The sequence below is a fragment of the Podarcis raffonei genome, chromosome 4, assembly GCF_027172205.1.
Source record: "Podarcis raffonei isolate rPodRaf1 chromosome 4, rPodRaf1.pri, whole genome shotgun sequence".
In the NCBI taxonomy this organism is placed as follows: Eukaryota; Metazoa; Chordata; class Lepidosauria; order Squamata; family Lacertidae; genus Podarcis; species Podarcis raffonei.
The window spans coordinates 52,959,652-52,981,839 of record NC_070605.1 but is presented as its reverse complement, the minus strand read 5'-3'; the positions used below and the strand labels follow the sequence as shown (position 1 = coordinate 52,981,839).

The 22,188-nt window shown below is 40.5% G+C and overlaps 1 protein-coding gene across 10 annotated transcripts in view; it reads left to right on the top strand.

Moving 5' to 3' along the window:
* TIAM1 (TIAM Rac1 associated GEF 1) overlaps nt 1-22,188 on the top strand; it is a 188,219-nt gene that overhangs the window by 119,349 nt on the left and 46,682 nt on the right. For all 10 annotated transcript variants that reach the window (XM_053386581.1, XM_053386580.1, XM_053386573.1 and 7 more), the window contains 4 exons: nt 10,574-11,018; nt 14,811-14,983; nt 17,595-17,828; nt 20,111-20,296. In XM_053386581.1, coding sequence (XP_053242556.1) covers nt 10,574-11,018; nt 14,811-14,983; nt 17,595-17,828; nt 20,111-20,296 — 1,038 coding nt within the window. The remainder of the gene's footprint in view (nt 1-10,573; nt 11,019-14,810; nt 14,984-17,594; nt 17,829-20,110; nt 20,297-22,188) is intronic.

Here is a 22,188-nt window from a genome sequence, read left to right as displayed (position 1 = left end):
AACCAATCAGAGCTCCCTGATGGGACTACCTACAAAGTACACTTTTGCAAAAACACAGTTGTCACATCCACAGTTTTTGATATATACTTTGATGGGCCACTTAAGCTTTGACATATGAAATGGCCCAATTTCTTCAGAATTAAAGAGATCGGCTGAACAAGACAAACCACCATGCAGAAAGCCTACCCAGTTGATGCTGTCAAAAACCCCACATGCACGCTATATAAAAGAGCATAGGTTTCCCACCCCTTTCCCCTCTCCCCTCTCTCTTCTCCCCCAACCCTATACTGTATCCAACACTAATGTCTCATATCTAATGTAACTGTTTTGTAGAAATGACTTCACAATCTGAAAGAAGAGACAGTGCGTGTACCTTTGTAAACCAAGAAAACCTTTAACAAAAATTATTTGAAAAAGAAAGTGTTCCTAAAGTCAGGCCATTGTTCATCTCATGGAATCTGCATTTTCTACCTAGACCACCAAAACTGATACCACTTTCAAGGTCATATCTATATAGTCTAACTAAATGTAGGACAAAGAGTTGTTGGGCACAGATGGCACAGTTTTCATCATAACACAGTGACACCAGCTATGTGAAAGTGCTGACAACAGCAGCACAGTCCCATCATATCTAAATTCATAGCACAATGTAGATTATAACCATTGTCTTGCATCAATAGGCAAACACTTCCTAAGAACAAAATTCTAGATTGGTTACAGTTCCATTTCTCTGTTACAGTGGTACCTCAGGTTACAAACACTTTGGGTTACAAACACTTTGGGTTACAAACCCCGCTAACCCGGAAGTAGTACCTCGGGTTGAGAACTTTGCCCCAGGATGAGAACAGAAATCGCACGCTTGTGGCATGGAGGCAGTGGGTGGCCCCATTAGCAAAAGTGTTCCTCAGGTTAAGAATGGTTTCGGGTTAAGAACAAATTACATTTGTAACCCGAGTTACCACTGTATTATGTATTTGAGAATGAGCTCTTAACTAAGCACACTTGGCTATCCAACCACTGATGTGATCAGCAAAGGGATACTCTTGGGATAAGGCAATTGTTATTGCTGGCTGTAGGTTAAAGCTAATAGTGCCTTTGTTTCAACACTTAAACTTATTAGCAGCCAAGCCAAAAAGAGAAAGGAGAAATACAGACCTGCAAAATTCTGCCCTCATCTTTCCAAACCTCAGGTGCTTTGAGTGCCCCCAAATGGAACAGATATTTCCAAATATCCATTCTTTAGCAATCAATTTGCTAAACGCTGCCAGCCAAAAAAATAGAAGTTTTTTTTCAAATACAATCCATGTAGTTTTGTAAGATGGTTGAAAAAAAAACTTTTTTTTAAAGGAAGATAATGATTTAGACATTAAGGCTGAACTATATGAAACTTTTGTGGGACACGGGTGGCGCTGTGGGTAAAAGCCTCAGCGCCTAGGGCTTGCCAATCAAAAGGTCGGCGGTTCGAATCCCCGCGGTGGGGTGCGCTCCCGCTGCTTGGTCCCAGCGCCTGCCAACCTAGCAGTTCGAAAGCACTCCCGGGTGCAAGTAGATAAATAGGGACCGCTTACTAGCGGGAAGGTAAACGGCGTTTCCGTGTGTGGCTCTGGCTTGCCAGAGCAGCGATGTCACGCTGGCCACGTGACCCGGAAGTGTCTCCGGACAGCGCTGGCCCCCGGCCTATAGAGTGAGATGGGCGCACAACCCTAGAGTCTGTCAAGACTGGCCCGTACGGGCAGGGGTACCTTTACCTTTACCTTATATGAAACTTTTGCACATTTGGACAAATTGTGGTTGCCACTAATTCTATTTTGTTCCCAAACTGGAATTAGTTATTACAATCGGAAAACTTTAGTAGTGACATTAGTTTGCCAGCTCTTCACTGTGTTTGCAGTTTGCTGCAAAAAAGTAGTGAGTGTAGCAGAGGATAGGCTCATGATTATATCTTCTTACCTACCAGCTCTATCCAACATGTATACAACATGGCAAATGACATCATCAGTACGATAAATAAGCAGCACTCCTCTTTCAGCAAGTGTGTAGCAATCTACATACATAATTGTATGATGGGGCAGGGCAGATCTTGTTGCACCAGTTTTTCCCCCCTTTTGTAGTAACTGAAGAGCTCTTGCACAAGCATGCAAATTCATAGGTGATGCAGCTGGGTAGGGGAGGAAGAAACTTTAATTATAATCCTACCAATTGCTCCCATTCTCTGGCTATTGTGACACAGTAACTTTTCCACTCATCTGTTTGCCTGGGGCACTAACATTTGCGACATTTTAATAATCACAAGGGAAGAAACTGAAAATGTATGTAATAATAACAATATTTATTTATTTATTTATTTATTTATTTATTTATTTATATTAATTTATTGAATTTATATACCGCCATATACCTGGAGGTCTCAGGGTGGTTCACAAAACAAAAACAAAATATAAAACCACAATATATATAATCAAAATTAAAACAGCAACCCAATAACCTCTCTAGGGAACCACCCACTAACAGTGCCTCATCTGGATTGAATTTCAGTTTGTTGGCTCTCATTACCAAGGCAGGATATTGGTCCAGCACTTCTACTGCCTCACCTGCAGATGTACAGGAGATTTAGAGCTGAGTGTCATCAGCATACTGCTGACAACATACTCCAAATCTCCGGATAACCCCATCCAGTTGTTTCATGTAGATGTTGCACAATGTAGGGGATAGCATTGAGCCCTCCAGAACCCCAGAACATTGAAGGTTCCACAGGGCTGAAAAGCATTCCCCAAGCAACACCTTCTGGGAATTTACCATCCAAGTAGGACTGGAACCACCGCAAAGAGGTGCCACCCAACCCTAGTTCACACAGTCACTCTAGAAAGATACCATGGTCGACGGTATCAAAAGCCACTGTACTGTGCTGTCCTGTGTTTACCATAAAGCAGTGCTGTGCAGATTTGGAATGAAGAGGAGATAATGAACTTTTGGGATCCAAAGTTCACAAAAAGATGACGAAAGGTATTCGTCCCTGTGCTTTGCCTCCCATTGCAGGGGAAATACAAACCTGGATATTCAGTGGTGCTTTTTCTAGGTTAGTGGGCCTATGGGAAGAGCTTGAATTGGTGGAGGAGAGGAGGTGCTGGCCCAGGGCCTGCAAAAGGCAGTGCAATGCCTGAGATAGGCAGCTTCAACTCTTCCTCTTGTTGTGACCCCCATGGAGACTTCTGGCAGGGCTGGTCAGAGGGGGAGGAGCATTAAGAGGAGAGTGTGAAATTGGATCCTTGGGGAGGGGCCCAGTAGTCTGGGAAGAGGATAGTAGGGAGGGGCCCAGTAGGTTGTCAGGAAAGAAGCCTACCTCTGTATCTTTGGATTCTGCTACTGAATTATGTAGTTTAGGAAATGGGTGAGGTTCTGCATCCTTCTGCAGAAGAAAAAGCTAGGCAGAATAAGCAACTAAGCCATATTGAGGTTTAGCATTGCAGGGAGAGTCTACGACAGACACTGTGAGGAAATTGGAGACTGGCAGTAATGTGGATGGTTTATATTCCACTGGGCTGCTATTATCAAGTTCTTTTAGTAAATATGCATACTTTGGGGCTGGTTTTGAGTTCAACAGAACTGCAGGCCACATATCACAGACTTTTCTGTGTTTTGGGATCACTGCAGTTTGTGAACTTGGGCAAGGAGTTCTTTGTTCCTTGTGTCTTCCCTGGTTGACTGGATCTGTGGATTCTCTGATGGAAGAGGCCTACTCTTATCTTGTTTCTTTGCTAACAGATTTCTCTTCTTTCCTCCCCTCACAAAAAGCTTATCAGTAGATTTGGTCTTTATCTTTTTAACATAGTGCAGTTCTCGCATGCTAAGGCATATCTTTTGGAAATGTTTTGGTCGTTTTATCCCACCGATAGTGATTTTTATAAGGGTTGCAATGATGTGATTTTTGCTATGATTCTTGTGTTATACTGTTTTGTTTTATTATCGTGTGGCCTCCTCTGGGACCTTCTCGTGAAGGGTAGGTAATGAATGCACTTAATAAAAAATAATTTTGAAGCCTGGAGGATTTTTGCATGTAACATTATAAGTATGAGGTATTTTACTTCCTTCGGTGATATACCAGCTTAAAAAAAATTAACTCAGCTGTAGCTTTCAAAATTCCTCCATTTTATATGATGGATGATAACATAAATTTGTGGCCTTGTTCGCAGAGAACATGAAGGGGTTTATGTGCTTCAGTGTTGGAATTGTTTCCCTAGTTGAGAGTCTATCAGACAAGGGCGAAAGTGTTGGAATAATGTCACCGTATTGGCCTGAATATAAGCCTTACTCCCCCCCCCCCCCCAGATTCTGACCATGAAAAGTTAAAGTGCGGCTTAAATTTGCGACCTTACAAAAATAGGCTTTTACAATGTCGCCACTGAAACAGACATACGGTAAATTGGAATGGGTGTGAGTGCTTGCGGAAATTTAAGGGAATGCCTTATATTTGGATGTTGTCTTTTTTTCTTTTCCCCCCTTTTAAAGGTGCTGCTTATATTCAGGCCAATACAGTATTTGCCATTTTTTAATCTACTGATACCCAGTACCTGAAAACAGACAGGACACACACCAGTATTATGTCTAGTGGAAGAGAACCTCCATTTCTTTCTAGCAGTGAAGTGACAGAGCATTGCTCGTGCAGGGAGGACTCTCAATATGGATTCCCATGTGATTAGGTGCTTCCCGTATTCTCATCACACTGCAGAAGCTCCCTCCTGTGCTACAAAGATAGCGTGATAAGGGTACCTTTGGGGTACTTGTGGGTTGAAGGCGAGGCTTATCCTGAAGCAATCACCTAATCATGCCTCCATGTAACAAACTCAGTACAGATCCATTCAACCTAACCAGCTCTCCCTGGATTTGTAAGAACAATAATTTAGAGGGGGGAAGAAGAGTGCCTGTACCTGTTCTCCTCTTTATATTGCCTACGCATTGCAATCTATGCTCGATTTGTGAAAGGAAAGGGTTAAACCCTCTTTCACTCCTTTTAATTGTTGCTTCTAGAGAAACAGCTTGAGAAAAAGCTGGAGATTACCCTCCGGGCAACCTAAGCAAGAGACGCTGTTATGCAATGAGCATATGGATCCTGTGGAGTTTCACGCAGGTGCAGGTGGAGATGATGTATTTTTTGTAAAGTGGAGGTGATTTATTTTTGAACTTCACTTCCAGGAAAGTTGTAAAATACCTGGTAACATTTCATATTTTGGAAGGCTTTGCACACAAAATAGCTCTTAAAAGTTAAAGTACTATCCTCCCTGGATCAGCTTTGGCGTTTGTTTCCAGCAAAGAGAGTTTCTGTTTTCATAGCAATATATAGCACACTTCCTGCCAGTCCTAAATCTTTTCTTCTTCTTCACAGTCTAATGGAGTGGCTGAGAGTGTGTGTTATGAGCCAACAAGTTTAAATTCAAATCTCACCACATGCATTAAACTTACTAGATGGCCTTAGCAAGTGAATATTCTGTTAGGCTCAGCGCCCTACTCTTCTCCAAACACCCAGTTTCCGCAATATGTGCAAATAATAATGCATAGGATGGAGGATAGTAAAAATTTGTCTTATGGGCCTCTTTTAAGAACTGCTGAGAGGTAGGTGAGGTATTTTGAACACTTGAAGCTCTATAAATGCTTATTGGTGTTATTTTTTTTAAAGTGTTGCATGCTTAAAAGGCTGACTCATCCTGTGCTTTTTTGACCTTTCTTGTCTGCCTTCCAGAGTATCAGCTCTCCTTCCTCTGTAGTACATTCAGTTCTGTAGAATTCGCAGAGCTGTAAAGGAAATGCAGATAATCTGTAATAGGTGGCCTATCATGTACTCATCAGTTTTTAACTTGAGCTGTCCTAGAATATCACCATCCTTGTGCGCAAGAGCGGGAAGGTATCAGCAGTTTTGTAGAAGTACCAAATGAAACAAAAAACACCCTTTTATCCTCAATTTACCTCCATTAATTCAATACCTCAATACCTACCACCATTACTCCATATTGATAGCATACAGGCATTTCTGATGTATCCTTCATGTGCTTCTGATTCATTCAAGTCACCTTGTGTCAGAGCCATTCAGTATCTACTTGTTTCCTCCCCATGTGAGTTTTCAGGTGGGATGCTCACAAGTTAATAATAGTAGGCCGCATGCTTCCCATACCTCGATTGGGAACCTATGGCCCTTCAGATGTTGTTGGACAACACCTTCTGTCATCCTTGTCCTTTGGCCATGCTGGCTGAGGCTGATGGGAGTTGGGAGGCCAATAACACCTGGAGAGCCACAGGTTCCCTATCCTTAATCTACACCAGTCTACACTTAGTCTACCTGTCGATTGCGGGATGTCCCTTGTCGATCCCAGTCGATCGTGGGACCCTGATGCCCACCCCCAAAGCTCAACAACTTTGTCTCATCCTCCCTCAGAAAAGTTCAACGAATTTGGCTCATCTTCCTTAAAATAAAGCTCAACAACTCTGGTCAATCCATTGGGCAGATCACTGCCAGTTTATGTATAGTGGGGGTACCAGTAGATCGCAGTCTCTTGGAAGTTGGACACCCTGGTCTACACCATAAAAAGAGGATGTCTGCTACATATCATTCAGGAGTTCCAGAATCACTTTGAGAGGGTTTCCAGATTAGGCTTACTGCTTCTGAAAAGCTGACTGCAGCAACTTTGCAGTCCATGTGCATTTTAGTAATGTAGTATGTGAAGCAGAACTAAATTTATTTAGAATTTCAGCCGAAGGTTTTGGGCTAGTAGTCACTATGGAACCATGAGAATTCAAACCACCTGAGGTGTATTTTCTGATGTGTGAATGAGCGAGCATTTTGCAAATCTGAACATGGAGCCAAGTGTCATATATGCCCAAAATGATGACTTAATCAAAGCCCACCTGTTTAATGCCTGACTCACTCGCTCACTGTGAAACTGATTAGTTGTGAAATATTTTTGTCAAGGGATAATTTTATGTGACTTTCAGATGATCTGCTTTTAACTGAAAGCGAGAAATGTGTTAATCACAACATTTTAAAGTGCCTGTAGGAAATGTCATTGGTTTCTTTGTGTTTATGTAAAATATAAACAGTTTAATACGTTACAGAGTGGCATAAGGTGAACACAGATATAACTTTTTAGAGTGTTGAGCTCAATTTGAAAGCAGCCTCATTGTGTTCAATCCAAAAATACTCTTTTGTCTCCAGAATTGACTTCTGGGACATAAAACTTTTTGCAAGCTTATTGCAGAACCAGCCTGTGCTGTGATCCTCAGATGAAAGATGGCGTATAAATAAATAAATGGTTTCCATTTATTTCCTGTGCAGAAGGCCTTCAAGCTTCTGCTAATTTACTCCATAGTTTAGGAACTTCTCCTTAAGCTTCTAATTGCCCCAAATATGTAACCATGTATTACTAAGGAACAGTATTCAACGAGTCCCCCCACCCCACACAATTAGTGATAATTAGTTGTTATGTGGTGTTGTTCCTCATTGTTTCATGTATCTTTTAATATTAATATTCTGCTTCAATAGCTCTTATTTAAAATGCACATAGATATTATCAAGCTGTACTAAATGTAGTTCAATAAAACAATTACAGTGGTACCTCTGGCTGAGGACTTAATTCAATCCGGAGGTCTGTTCTTAACCTGAAACTCTTCTTAACCTGAGGTACCACTTTAGCTAATGGGGCCTCCCACTGCCGCCACACTGCTGCCACACGATTTCTGTTCTCATCCTGAAGTAAAGTACCTGAGGTACTACTTCCAGGTTAGCGGAGTCTGTAACCTGAAGCGTTTGTAACCCGAAGCTTTTGTAACCCGAGGTACCACTGTATTATTAAAGTAGACATCTAAAAAAAATAGAGATGATAAACAAAAATATGGATATTTCAGTAACCTTTACTTAGAAACGGTGTTTAAAATACCGAGTAACCCATTTCATAACGATGGAATTAGAAATTAATTACATATAAGGATGACCCACTTTTTCTAATAACCAAGCACAAGAAGCATTTAATCCTCCTCAGAAAGACTCTTATTTTTATCCTTTTTGACAGCTTGGTCTAGATTAACCACAGGGGCTGTGTCAGTCTAATACTGAAATTTGCACAGTAGTGAAATGAGGCTTGCTATGTATTGGTAGTCAGTCATCCCAAAAGCAACCTCTTGGAATCTCCCCAGCCACCTACCCTATTTAACTCCCATGCTCTTTTGCTGTGGCTAAATTATATAGATAGATAGGCAGGGATATAGACCATGTTCCAATGGGTCTCTCTAAAATCTCCTCTCTAAGTGTGTTCCAGTGAACTAGGAAATTATTTTATAATGTTGGGAATTGCCCCAGTTCAGTGAATGATAAAGAACAGAACAAAGCCCTCAGTCTTCAGATTGCTGAATATAGGCTGAATACCGGGAGTAGAGAAATTAGGAAGATGCAAGACTTGGCATTTTGGACCTGGTATCTAATAGACTTTCAGGAAGTCACACAAGACCAGACTGCTTCCTTGTGTACCTCTTTGCAGTGGTGCAGTGGACTGGGTGGACTTACTGGGAAAGTGTATAAGCTCAGTTGTGGGCCTTCCTCATTCTTCTAAGTGGGACTCACGAGTTTTGTTCCAAAGGCCTGCACTGTTGACACCACTCCATCTTCTCTGTGAGAAAGGGTTATGTCCTGTACTTTTCATGTCATACTATATCATATGTATAAGCATAAGTTTGATTTTTGTGGGTGGGCAGAAGTGAAAAGTATATTCCAATATATGCGAATTATTATTCATAAGGAAGTATGCTGAGCAGACTCTCCATCAGCCAGCGACCATTCACAATTTTCCAGCATTCAGAAAGCTCTTTGCTCCAAGTGGTGTGATTGTTCAGTCCCATTTCAAAGGGAGCTCTGCCTAGGGAGCAGCTGTACCACTTAGCTTTGCTCAGAGCACCCAATCAGATTTGTAAGACATTCTCCTTGATCTGCGCTAGCTGGGATGCTTGTTTTCTCTCCACACTTCCTATCCCATGGAAGTGCTCTATGAACTACTTTGCATATATTTTAAGAATATGTAATTCGACGTTCTGAAACTACCCTCTAGCCAGAAAGAGATGGAAATTTGACAGCTTTTAACATGCATCTACTTTGGGGAATAATAGTAAAGTGATAATCTGAAGAGATATCAAGAATGAATTGTCGTATTTCAATACATCTATATTTAGCACTTCCCCTCTGAATTTTCAGGGGTAATCATCGTTCCATTGGAGGTTGTTTTTCTCTTCTCACTTTTTTGGAGTGGGGGTGGGGAATCTTTTGTTCATTTAAAAAAGAACATCGTATTCTGCAGCTGTTGAACATTGATAAGATGCAGAAAATATTTTGAAATGGCAACCAAAATGCTTTATTTTATCTGTTTGTTATTCTAGACTTTTGCATATGATAGAAAAAAGTCCCATGCAGTCGAATGGTGACTATTTCTAAGCAATGTTTAGGTACTTTATGCCTCAGTTCTGATATACCATAGGCACACAAATTAGGTTGTTCCGATTTAACATAGCAATCAGAAACTGGTGTATCATCCAGTATTGGGCTTAGATCCAAAGAAACATTAACAGAACTCAGCCCATGCAATAGAGTCTTCCTACCCCCTCCTTTTTATTGCACCCCCTGTACCTGCCAAAGATATGCCTGAGGGTCAGGGGATCATGCCATTTTAAGCAACAGCAAAACCTATTATCAGCAAAGGCCAGCTTAAAAAAAGTTGGCTTTTTGCATTGTCATTCTCAGTGAGTATATATTATCTTTTCAATTAAAAAATATTAAAATAGATTTAAAAACTTAAGCACATGTTTCAGTCTCTTACACTGACCATAATTAAGGGTTAGAAATGCTGCATTGTTTCAAATAAATCTAATCACTTTATATATAAAACTTACAAGTATGTAATTTTATTTTTTAACGTACAGTGGTACCTCTGGTTGCGAACAGGATCCGTTCTGGAGCCCTGTTCGCAACCTGAAAGGAATGCAACCCACGCCTGCGCATGCATGGGTCTCAATTTGCCACTTCTGCGCATGCGCATGATGTCATTTTGCGTGTCTGCGCATGCAGTGAAACCCGGAAGTAGCCCTTTCTGGTACTTCCGGGTCGCCGCGGGACGCAACCTGAAAAAACGTATCATGAAGCAAATGTAACAAGGTATGACTGTATGTTTTTAAACTGCTGATTTAATTAATATTTTGAATTTTTTTAAGGCCAACTTGGTTCTTTATAAACTTTTACCAAGGATTAAATGTACATTTTCTGCTCCATGTAACTGCTTTGAGATTTTTGCAGTTAAGCAGTATATAAATTATGTTAAAACAAATAACTAACAATTAAGTTTTAAAAGAGTAATCAAAGGGTCAGTCAGATAAATTTAAATAGGCATTTTTTACATGGGGCAGTGAGTAACTTCATTGATTTTGAAATGGAGCTTCTTTTATATTTAGGCAAAAGAATGGTACTAGAATTATCCAAAAAGTATGCAATAACTATATTGAGACATATATTTCTCCCCAATGTTTGCTTTTCTTTACTGTGTTAATACAGGATGTGAATGCAGGCGAAGGGAGTGAATTTGCGGACAGTGGAATTGAAGGGGCAACAACTGACACAGACCTCCTTTCCAGACGTTCCAATGCCACAAACTCCAGCTACTCTCCAACGACCAGCCGGGCCTTTGCTGGCAGCGACAGCGGCAGCTCTTCCACTGGAGATGGGGCTCGTCAGGGAGTCTATGAGAACTTCCGGAGGGAGTTGGAGATGAGTAGCACCAATGATAACCTGGATGAAGCTGGATCTGCCCTGAGTGATGAGCAGAGCAGTGGGACTTTGAGTTCCCCAGGACAATCGGACATACTTCTTACAGCAGGCCAGGGGACGGTACGGAAAGCAGGAGCGCTTGCAGTGAAGAACTTTCTCGTACACAAAAAGAACAAGAAGGTGGAGTTAGCCGCACGGAGGAAATGGAAGCAGTACTGGGTTTCTTTAAAAGGTACTGTGAATACACCCTTATTTACTTAAGAGATCAGAGAGTACAGCAACTGTTTGGTGGCAGTGAAGATCTTGTGTTACTTAAGCAGCTTACTTATTGGGTGGGTCATGATATTCTGAAAGTGCAGTATAAGATGAAATCTATTAAAATAACTCTGCAAAAGGCTTGTTGCACAACTAGGCGTTACTTTTTTATGTAACACAATTTTTAAAAACAAGTCCAGTTTCGCATCCCAGTTTTAGGCAGGAAGCTCAGGAAGTGGTCTTAGGTCTGCCTCTTATGGAAACATGTACAAAAGAGTAGTTCTGGGGCCAAAATGTTCCCTGGAGTAAAGAGAAGATACAGATATGACATGCAAAAACCCAAGACCCAAAATATGCCTGTCACACATACCAGTGCTCCTTCTTGTGAAGAGCTGTTTGTACAGGGGATAGTACAGGTGGACAGACAGTAAAAGATAATGGGAACTGGCAAGATATAACACGAAGCTTCTCTAAGCATGTCTTTATTTCCACTGGCTATTTATTTTCCCTGCTTTTGCTATAGCATAATTTCAAACCCACCAGAATTCTTCATCCACTCTGATCTGCGGATGAAAGTGAATGTTAGAAACCAATCTGTGATGGTCAATGCTTTGGCTGTTCATCTGCGGCCATTTGGCTCTTCATATAGGGCCAGTGTGTCTGCCAAGTGTAGCCTAGGTGAGATGGTTCTGAATCTGCTCATATGAAATGTAGGTATTCTTCTTGCGGTTTTGTCTCTGCTTCTCCGCTTAAGATGGAGCATGTATTTGAAAATGTTAGGGCTTGGAAATAGGAGAGTGAGAACTACAGTTCTAAAAAGTCTTATCTACTCCCTTAAACAGGCTGAGAAAACTGAGGACAAGCTGTTACCTAAATAGGTTTCCTTGATCTGTTTGGGACGGTTCCTTCCAAATTAAAATACATTTTCTAATTCTATCTATTTAAGAATTGAGACCAAAGTAAAATAAAAAACGAATTCTGAGCAAAGCAGATCAAAAGGGGGAAGTCACATTGCAACCAAGTTCTGTTTTATATTGTTCAGAAAGGTCACAAAAGACGGGAAGGTTACTTGCTGAGTCCAAGGAATAAAAGGTGGGCCTTGTGATTTCACTATTATTCCTTTTGGTAATGAGCATTGCCTGGAGCAGCAGTTTGTAGGAGCTGAATGCATGTAGCATTGCAACTGAGGTCAGGGAAATAGATCAGAGACTTACCATGGCTGACTGAGCAAAGGAAGAGGCCATAATCATCCCAGTCCAGGCAGCGTGATGGGAGAGTGTGATGGTGTGGTGCAAATAAACAAAGAGCCATCTGGAAGGAAAGAAAGGGGGAAGGAGGAACATAAAAGAGGTGTTACTTTAAAGTGTGACTTACACTGATTGTTTGTTTCTTGGATTACCAAGGCTTAATAACGTTCTAATAATGTTTGTATTTAGGCTTTGAAGTTAACATCTGCTGTGTCTTGCTGAAAAGTACTTTTTGCTGAAAATATTGTATCTGTCAGTCTTGGGTTAACATGGTAACCGCAGATTACTTGACAACAGAAAATCTATGTAGAATATTAAAACCAAACAAGATGAGAATTTTGTGTTAGGCATCTAGAGTGATGTTTATTATATTTACATGATAAAGCATGAATGCTTTCAGTGCAATCCTGTACATATCTATTCAAAACAAATTCCATTGAGTGCAGAGTTTCAGGAGGTTTTTAATGCTTGATGTTTTTATTATGTTTTTAAAAATGCTGTAAACTGCCCAGAGAGGCTGGGGAAACCCAACCAGATGGGCAGGGTATAAATCACCACCATCATCATCATCATTCTCAGTGGTACAGATTAGTAGGTGCAGGATTGCATCCTCAATTCTATCCTTCCAAGTTTCACAATTCTACCTTAACTCCAAGTAACTATTAGTTTCTGTGTTGATAACAACACATTGATCACCAGCTAAAATATTCTAATAGAATGGAAACCTTATGGTTTTCAGAAAATTTCTCAAAGTTCATTTCTCAAAGCTTGGACTTTATCAGTTAGTAGCATCCCCTCCACCCAAATAGAATATTTTTACTTTTGCACATCTAATTGTGTAAAACATGTACAATTGATGCAAGAAATGTTTTTCAGACCAGACCATAGTTTTTAAGCATCAATGTATTTGCATGCTAACTCCCCCCTTTTCAGGTTGATGCATAAAAACCAATATGTTAAATTGTGCCTATGGGTAAAGGCTGACATGAATTTGGGTTCATATGTAAAAGTGCAACTCAATGTATCATTTCCTGCATGTGAAATAGTGGGTTGTAGTCCAGAAAATCCAAAGTAAATTTGTCAGCCTTTAAGGACTCCTTAAAAATTATTTACATGCTGACTGTTTATTCACCTCCATAAAACATTGAAACTAGCATCAGTTTTATTTTAGCCTTTTAAATCATTAAAGCCAATCAGTTTCAGGTCTGTTTCTCCTTAACAACTGGTTTTCCTTTCACTTAATATTGGCCTGTTACTTTCACAAATTTATTTGCAATTTGACCTGCCTTTAACCCCCATAGTCCCCTGGGAGGAGCTGAGTTTATAATGCTAGTCCACCATGGACCCACAGAAGAATTAACCTGCATCAACCATTATATAGATTGATTGAGGCTATACTCATATTGCCAAAGGCATTGTAGGGGCAATATAAATTCGACCATATGAAATTTTGAAACCATGCTAGGACAAAAGGAAAGTTCCTTTCCATATCTCCATCTCCTTACGACGGCTTCATACATTACAGCAGTAGCATGTTTGCTTCTGTGTCGTGGAGCTGCTTGTAGATCAAGACTAGAAATGTCACGTTGAAAATAAAACCTTTGGTTCCTCGAGTCTCAGAATTGCTTTTGAGCCACACAAAAGTACTTTGAAGGTTGAAGGGTTGCACATGAACCAGTCTAGACCTCAGGAAGTACTGGCAGGGGTGTGTTTGAGGATAATATATGTTGTAGCTTTATTATTGTCTAGGCTAGTTACTTTTGTTAGAGATCCGTAGTCTCCTGGCCAGAGAGATTTTTAAAATTCTTTTATTTTAAATTTCAAACCAGTGCTAAGGAAAAGATGCATACCTGAAGAACAATATCAGGTTTAAAGGACCACAACCTTTTAGCAATTAGCTGACACAAATATATTCAGCATTTATAAAACATATATAAATGTATATAAAACATATTACTTTCTGGAGCATGCTGTACAAATGAGTACTGTGGTTAAGGAATTTCAGCTGTCTGAGCTCTCTTGAGAAAGAGACATGTAGAGAAACCCATGATATGTGTGAAAAACAGTCCCAAAGGGTCACAGATTATAAATTGCCTATGCAATGTTGTATCATGCTAAAGCATTCTTTTTCTGGAATCATCATCATTTTCCCTGTTTCTGTTGTTCAGGCTGAGAGTGCTGTTTGCTAATTGGGCCAACACACAAGATGGGTGGTAACAAGAGTCTCAAGGTTTGCATAAATACAAAAAAAGCAAGGGGGGACCTTTAGAGAGAGCTTAGCAGCCACAGCATACTGATTAACTCTTGGAGATGGGGATAGGAACCGAGGTGAAATGGAATGGGGTATTATGAAGGAATAGCAGCACTCCACACTGTTGCAGGTTCCATATGTGTTAAGATTTTTGGAAATATTGACATTGTATAGCTTGTAAACATGAAACTCAATGCTAAGCTTGATACAGGGTTGCAGTGTTATCTTGTTCAGGTGTGCAGTTTCCTAATACTTTGCTGTTTTTCTTAAGGATGCACATTATTCTTCTACGAAAGTGATGGCAGATCTGGAATAGACCACAACAGCATCCCGAAACATGCTGTCTGGGTGGAAAACAGCATAGTGCAAGCAGTGCCTGAGCACCCAAAGAAAGACTATGTTTTCTGCCTCAGCAATTCCCTTGGTGATGCTTTTCTGTTTCAGGTTTGTTCTGTCCTTGGTTCATTACATAATTCTTTTCTTTCTTTGCACTTCCTTCAGGCAAAGACCCAAATGGTGTCCCAGCAGCTGAAGGATGGTACCTTCACACCTGATTATTTAGCAGCCTAATTATTTTATCAGCGGGTAGTCTTTGCTTTTGTGGCAGGTTCCAATACACTTCAGTGTCAAGATGCAACCAAATGGCTTTGTGACTTTCTTCAGCTTAGAGTTGATAAAGATCTGCTTCCAGTTTCTTAGGGGGGCCAGACTCTGTTATGTAGAGCAGTCACTATGTTGTGACATATTTGGGGCACCGTCTTTTGCCACAAGGAAATAATATCTAGGATCTAAAGGGAAATGTGTAAAACGTGCAGTTAATATATTTAGGGTTGAGTAGATCTGGGGGAAATATACTTCACAGACCAATAATTCTTTATGTTGCAGATCAGGGTATAGAACACTGTGCTTCTCAGCGCAAACTAGGAATATAGGAAGCAGCCTTATACAAAGCCAGACCGCTGGTACATCTATCCTTTCTCCACCATTGTTCTTTATTGACACTTAGATACTGGATATTGGCAAACAAGTCCTAATCTCTAAAGGCACAGGGGCTACAAAGCCTCAGAGTTATGCTTTTGCCTTCTGTCTATCTTTTTAAAATTAATCTGTCTGCCTTATGTTTATTTTCCTATATGCAGTGAATGAGAGTACCATAATTTACATTAAAGGGGGGGTGTCTTCCTTCATGCATGAAGTGCATTTTCCAAACTGGAGTGGCTCACTAGGTTGGGTTGGGGGGAAGTACAAGAACATATGGAAACAGCATTAGTGTAATAGACCATGAAGACCCTCCCCAATTGTATCTACATACTTAGACTGCTGCAAAATTGTACAGATGCATTTTGTTTGGGAAACCTCAATTCTCAGAAAACAAATGTGGAAGGGGCAGAAAGGTCGCATGGAGTGCATGGCTTTTATGGCAACATAGAGCCTTATTTATTGCAAGTTCCATGCTGAGACATCAGCTTAGGTTTTCCAGTAACCTCGCATGGGAAAGAGCACAAAATGAACTTCTTTTTTTTTGGAAAAAGAATGAATTAGTGGGTTCTTTTCTTTTGAATTGTAAAGCTATTTGTTTGCAGTGTGTTGGAGCCCTTCTGAATCTAAAGGATTTTGAGGCTGAAACACGAGATGGATGAGAGGGGAGGAAGAACAATTGGACATAATTATGGAAATAATTGGCAAGTTACTGTAGCCTACAAGCTGGATGTGTTGTGCAGAGAACTGCTAAAGCATGTATATCATTTGAGCTAGCAATAATATATCCTAGCCCACATAATTCATGTACATTTAGAGTAACATGCAAACAGAATAAATAAGTTTCTTTACCGGGAATTGCTGCTTAGAATTTTCTGTGTACAAGTTCTTGATGGTTTTTTATCTCATTTACCACTCTCTACATTCAGTAGAAACTGCTGATATAACTGAATTCAAAACGATGACGACAACAGCAACAACATTAATAATGGTCTTCCAGTCCTGCCAAAGGATATTTTTCATTGTAATCCTGTTCTTGCATTTTTGCATCCAAACATGCCACACGCCTGCTACTAATTTCCTCCTCAGCCAGGCAGCTGTGATGAGGCCTACACAGAGCCATTAAATTTGAAAGTCCCTTGGTGTTGCCAGATGCTTACTGCATCTTAAAATTGCATGCTCGTATTTCAGGTGTGTGCAGTTTCTTTGTAGGCTTTCACCTTTTCTTTGGAAGGAGAGTGGCCTTCTTCTTTCCAGACTTGCTGTGTAAGTCTGGCCTCCTACACCTCCCCGCTCCCCAATGCAACTTAACATAATAATAATAATGTCCCCTTTGTGTGACCACACAGTCAAAACATTGCCGTAACCAAAGACTGAATTCTTTGAGGTGGAAATCCATTATAATATTAACTTCACTCCCAGGTTTCTGTACATTTTGAATCAGGATTGTTCTGTCTGATTTCCACATGTAAAAGAGCTGTTGTTACTATCCAGCTTGGTAGCACTGCTTGGTGAGCAAGAGTATTTTGCCTTGTGGCTCAAAATCTAGTTGCTTCCTCTTTGATGTGGGCTGCTCTGTTCATTACTGGTTTCCCTCTTCAGCTGTAAAGCATTGGTAGTCTCACAGAGGTATTGTGGGGCTATAATAATTAATGATTATAAGCTTTCTCAGCAACAAAGCACTATAGTTTTCATTACACTTACAATATCAGTGGGCACCATGTTCATTAATTATTTTATGAATTGTAGCGGACTAGCTGTGTAATTATTACGCTATAAAATATACAGGCATGCTTTCTGGTTACCTCAAGGTCTAAATCATTGTGCTCAAGGATGAGCCGAATATTATTGTAGCATTTGCGATGGGATAAAAAGGTAATTCCTGAGCCATTGCTAAGGAACCTTCTGCAGCTATAAAGCACTGGTGAAGATTTTGATTCTAATGCCGATTTCAAAAGGGCAAATTAAGAGTAGAATGCCTCTTCATCACATGTCTCATAAGTGAGATGAATAGAAGTGGAATCATTTCAAACCCAGCATGTTTTGACCAACATGATTCTGCTTCTCTGTTTTTTAGACTTCTAGTCAAACGGAACTGGAGAACTGGATTACAGCAGTTCATTCTGCTTGCGCGACTGCAGTGGCCCGACAGCACCACAAAGAGGACACTGTCAAGCTGTTGAAAACAGAGATTAAAAAACTGGAGCAGAAGATTGATATGGACGAGAAGATGAAGAAAATGGGGGAAATGCATTTCCTCAGTTTGTCTTCTGTCAGAGACTCCAAGAAGAAGAAGACAATTCTTGATCAGGTAACCTCACTTGCATGCATTAAATATATGGCTATAAAATAAAATTCAGGTGTCCACAAGTGTCTGTTACAGTTATTGTCCTTCTTTAAATAAAATTGTTTTTATTAAATAGTTTGACTTTTATAAATCCTAAAAACAACATAACACCAAAATAAACAACACGGTAGTACAGAGTGACTGTGATGATCTTAAGTAACTGGTGTAAAACTGAGGATCCATTGGACTTTCTGTGTTCTTTTTCAACTGTGTTGCTTGCATGGGCGTTGCTAATGGTGCTTCAGAAGCTTCATATATTTCTTCCCCCATGGAGAATTGCCTCTGGTCATCTTCTATACCTTATACTTCCAGTTTGAATTTGGCAACGTTCAGCTGACTTGACCAAAAGAAAATTTACTCTGATGGCAAATATCTGTCTTACTATTGCAGTGGCCATTTGTAGCTGTAAGCAAGGGAACATAGAAACCTGCATTTATTGAGTCAAACCCATGGTTGGTCTTCTTCTTCTTCTTCTTCTTCTTCTTCTTCTTCTTTTTCTTCTTCTTCTTCTTCTTCTTCGGCAATTGCTCGTAGCTGAGTAAGATTGTCTTTCATGAACATGGTCTTAACAGTGAGTCCATAAGTGACTGTGGAGGCCAATTCTGGATCCACATGCCCCTCCACAGTGGGGACATAGGTTTTCAGGCAGGAGTTGATCACAGTGAGGGTTTGTCAAGCATGCCTTCCTCTTAGCATGTTTCTCCCTTTCGTCCTGAGTTCAAGCGTCTTCAAAGCCCATGGCACCTTTGGTATAGGCTGTTCTCCAATTGGAGCACTTGCAGGCCAGTGTTTCCCAGTTGTCTGTGTTTATACTGCATTTTTTAAGATTTGTCTTGAGAGAGAGTCTTTAAACCTCTTGTGTTGACCACCAGCATTACGCTTTCCATTTTTAAGTTCCGAATAGAGTAGTTTCTTTGGAAGACAATAATCAGGCATCCGCACAACATGACCAGTCCAACAGAGTTGATGTGGGTTTTTTTTTAATTGCACATAATTCCTTTATTTTACTGAGATTAGGGCAAATGCTGCCATTGTACAGTGAAGTGAGCTCCAGTGTAAACCTGCCCTAAATCAGGCAGGGATACCACATAGACTGTGGGGCAGAAAAGCAACACATGATGATACAACGAAGTTCATGTTGAAGAATCATTGCTTTTGACACTGGTGACCTTTGCTTCTTCCAGTACACTGGCATTAGCTCACCTGTCTTCCCAAGTGATGTCTACATAGACTGGCAGCAGCTCTCCAGGTTTCAGACAGGGAGATCTCCCCACCCTACCTGGGAATGCCAGCAATTGAAACTGGTACCTTCTGCATGCACTGCAGATGTTCTGCCGCTGAGCTATATCCTAGTCTAAAAGCAGATTAAACAAATTCTTGGAGGATATCAATGACTACTAATCACAATGGCCATGTATCTCCTCCTGCTTCAGAGGCCCTATGTCTCTGAAACTTAGTTGCTAAGGAACACAAGTGGAAAAATGCTATTGCATCCATGTCCTGCTTGTGGGCTTCTCATGGTGTGATACTTACTAGGGAGCAGGCCCCATTGAGTTCACCAAGGCTTACTTCTGAGTAAGTGTACTTATGATTGCAGTGTTAATCATGGAAAGGAACATATGGAGACCCCTTTGCTGAGCTGCAGCAGCTCTTTAACCAGGCCTCTAAATGTAACTAGAATGTTAACCAAAGAAAAACTATGCAGTATTATGGAGATTTCTATCCTTTTCAAAGTGTTCCCTACTAGCAATCTGCATGGCACAGGCTGATGGTGGCATTCTGCTCTGCATCTGACAGATGTTAATGTATTCCCCAGTGTGCTTTATTCATTTTCTTTAGTACAATGACAAACTTCATTGCTTTTTAAGCTGCTGCTGCTGACAGCCTAGGGATTTTTATTTTTTTAATTTTTTTGCTGTAGTTCTGGTGTCTTCATACCTCTATTGTGTTTCATAAAAACACTCTCTCCGTGAGAGGAGAATCCAGCTGCAATAAAGAGGAAATTAAAACCAGAATTTTAATGCTATTAGCATCGTATCAAAGTAATAGTTGTATTTGGATGTCTCCCCCTTTGAAAATAAAGATATTTACTTTGCTCCAACTTAGATCTAAATCCCCCTTATACATATAATAAATTTGGACAGTGAAAGAAAATTTTATAAAATCTGGTATATATACTTGTGTGTTTTTGTATGGTATCATATGGACTTTAATGTTTACTTACCTCTGTGATCTTCTTCTTCTAGATCTTTGTTTGGGAACAAAACCTGGAACAGTTCCAAATGGATCTCTTTCGGTATCGTTGCTACTTAGCTAGCCTCCAAGGCGGAGAACTGCCAAATCCAAAAACGTTGCTCGCATTTGCAAGTCGCCCAACTAAAGATGCAATGGGCCGTCTTGGAATCTTTTCAGTGTCTTCTTTTCATGCACTGGTGAGTTTAAACTGATGCCAGAGGTTATTGTTGCTAAAATAGAAATCACTTGGTGCTTTTGTAAGAAGGTTAACTGAGTGCTGTTGCTGTGCAGCCTCTGTACATCTTGGTGATATAAGTTTGTGCTTGGTCTCTGCTGTCAGCAAAAAATATGTCTGTCTCCAAATATGTTTAGCATTTTTGGGGTGAAAAATTTGAATCAGTCTTAACATCTCAAAGAGATAAAATTATTATTATTATTATTATTATTATTATTATTATTATTATTATTATGTTTCATATATTTTGGATGCTAGAATCCTTTTTATTGCCATCCTTATTGTAAAGGCAATCATTCTCATTCATTGTTAATGGTGAGAACATGAGAAGAGCCTGCTGGATCAGGCCAATAGCCCACCTATTCCTTTCCTCCCAGTGGCCAACCAGATGCCTGTGGGAAACCTGCAAGCAGGATTCGAGCATAGGAGCACTTTCCCCTCCTGTGGTTTCCAGCAATGGCTATTCAGAAGCATTACTTCTCCAACTCTGTAGGCAGAGCATAGCTGTCATGGCCTTCAATAGCCCTCTCCTCCTCCATGAACTTGTCTAACCCTCTTTTAAGGCCATCTAGGTTGGTAGCCATCCCTGCCTCCTGTGGAAAAGAGTTCCATATTTTATCTCTGTACTGAATATTACAGTGTTCAGCTTCATTGGATGTCTGTGAATTGGGGGCGGGGGCGGGGCTTTTAGCTATCCACTTTCTCCATGCAATGCGTAATTTCATGTCACCTCTTACTTGCCTTTTCCCCCAACTGAAAAGTCCCAAATGCTGCAACCTTTCTTCATAGGGGAGTCGCTCAACCACCATATCCATTAATATCCCATGAGCGTATACAGATATATTATAGAAGCAACTATCACTGAGTCAATTATTGCATAAGCAATTGTTGGAAAACCAGTTTGGTAACTATTTTAGTTGAAAAGTGGAAATAATAATCTATGGTAACTTTTACATTATTTATGCTAGTGTTGTGATTTAATCGTGTAAATCTTTTGGATAACAAGTTAATAGTTTTAATAATACTTTATCTGGAAAAGGATAACTGACTGGTCTCAGCTCATCATACTGAAAGAGGATAATGTATAACAAAGTGAGAAGTTATCCAGTCATGTTTGTAGCTAGCTACTTTAGAGCTGTGTCATCCTCACCACCAAACCTATTTCAGGCTGTGTAAGAGAATGACCTATCCCTGAGCCCACCCTCACCACAGCTGCAGCCAGAACAGAGTGGAAGGGGCAGCCAAAATGTGTCTGAAAGGCAATTTGAATACATTCTGTTTTGCTTCTCAGAGGGGAGAAGCAGATGGAGAGTATTGGGCACCAGAGATAGTCTTTCTAAGCCACCTAAGCCAGAAAGGCAGCTGAGAGCCCCAGAAAGCTAGAGAGTAGGCAGGAATGGAGACTGAGAGAAAGACCAAAAGGATAAGGTGCTGGGGGAGGCAAAAGTGGAAGTAACCTAGGAGTGAAGTAACTCCTTTTCTCTGCCCCCCCCCCCTTTAAAGAGGTTGTGCTTTGTTGTTGTTTTTTTGTCTCCGTTTGCCCTCTAGGGGTTACTGACAGAAGTGCTGTTAACTCATAAACTCTTCTAGCTAAAGGATGCTTTCGTATTAAATTGCTCTTACGCATGTTACGTAGCTCTTGCCCTGGGCTCTCTCCGTAATACAGCATAGCCATACTGGTTTCAGTTCCCAACTGCGCTCCTATAATAAGTCATCCTTGTCATACCTTTCGCTGCTCGCTCTGTCACAAAATGACCACATAGGTGACCTGATTCAAGAGTTTAGTGATTCCACTTGGACTCACCAGTTGGGAGAAAAATCCCAGGTGTATAAAATGTTGTCCTCTGTCCAAGT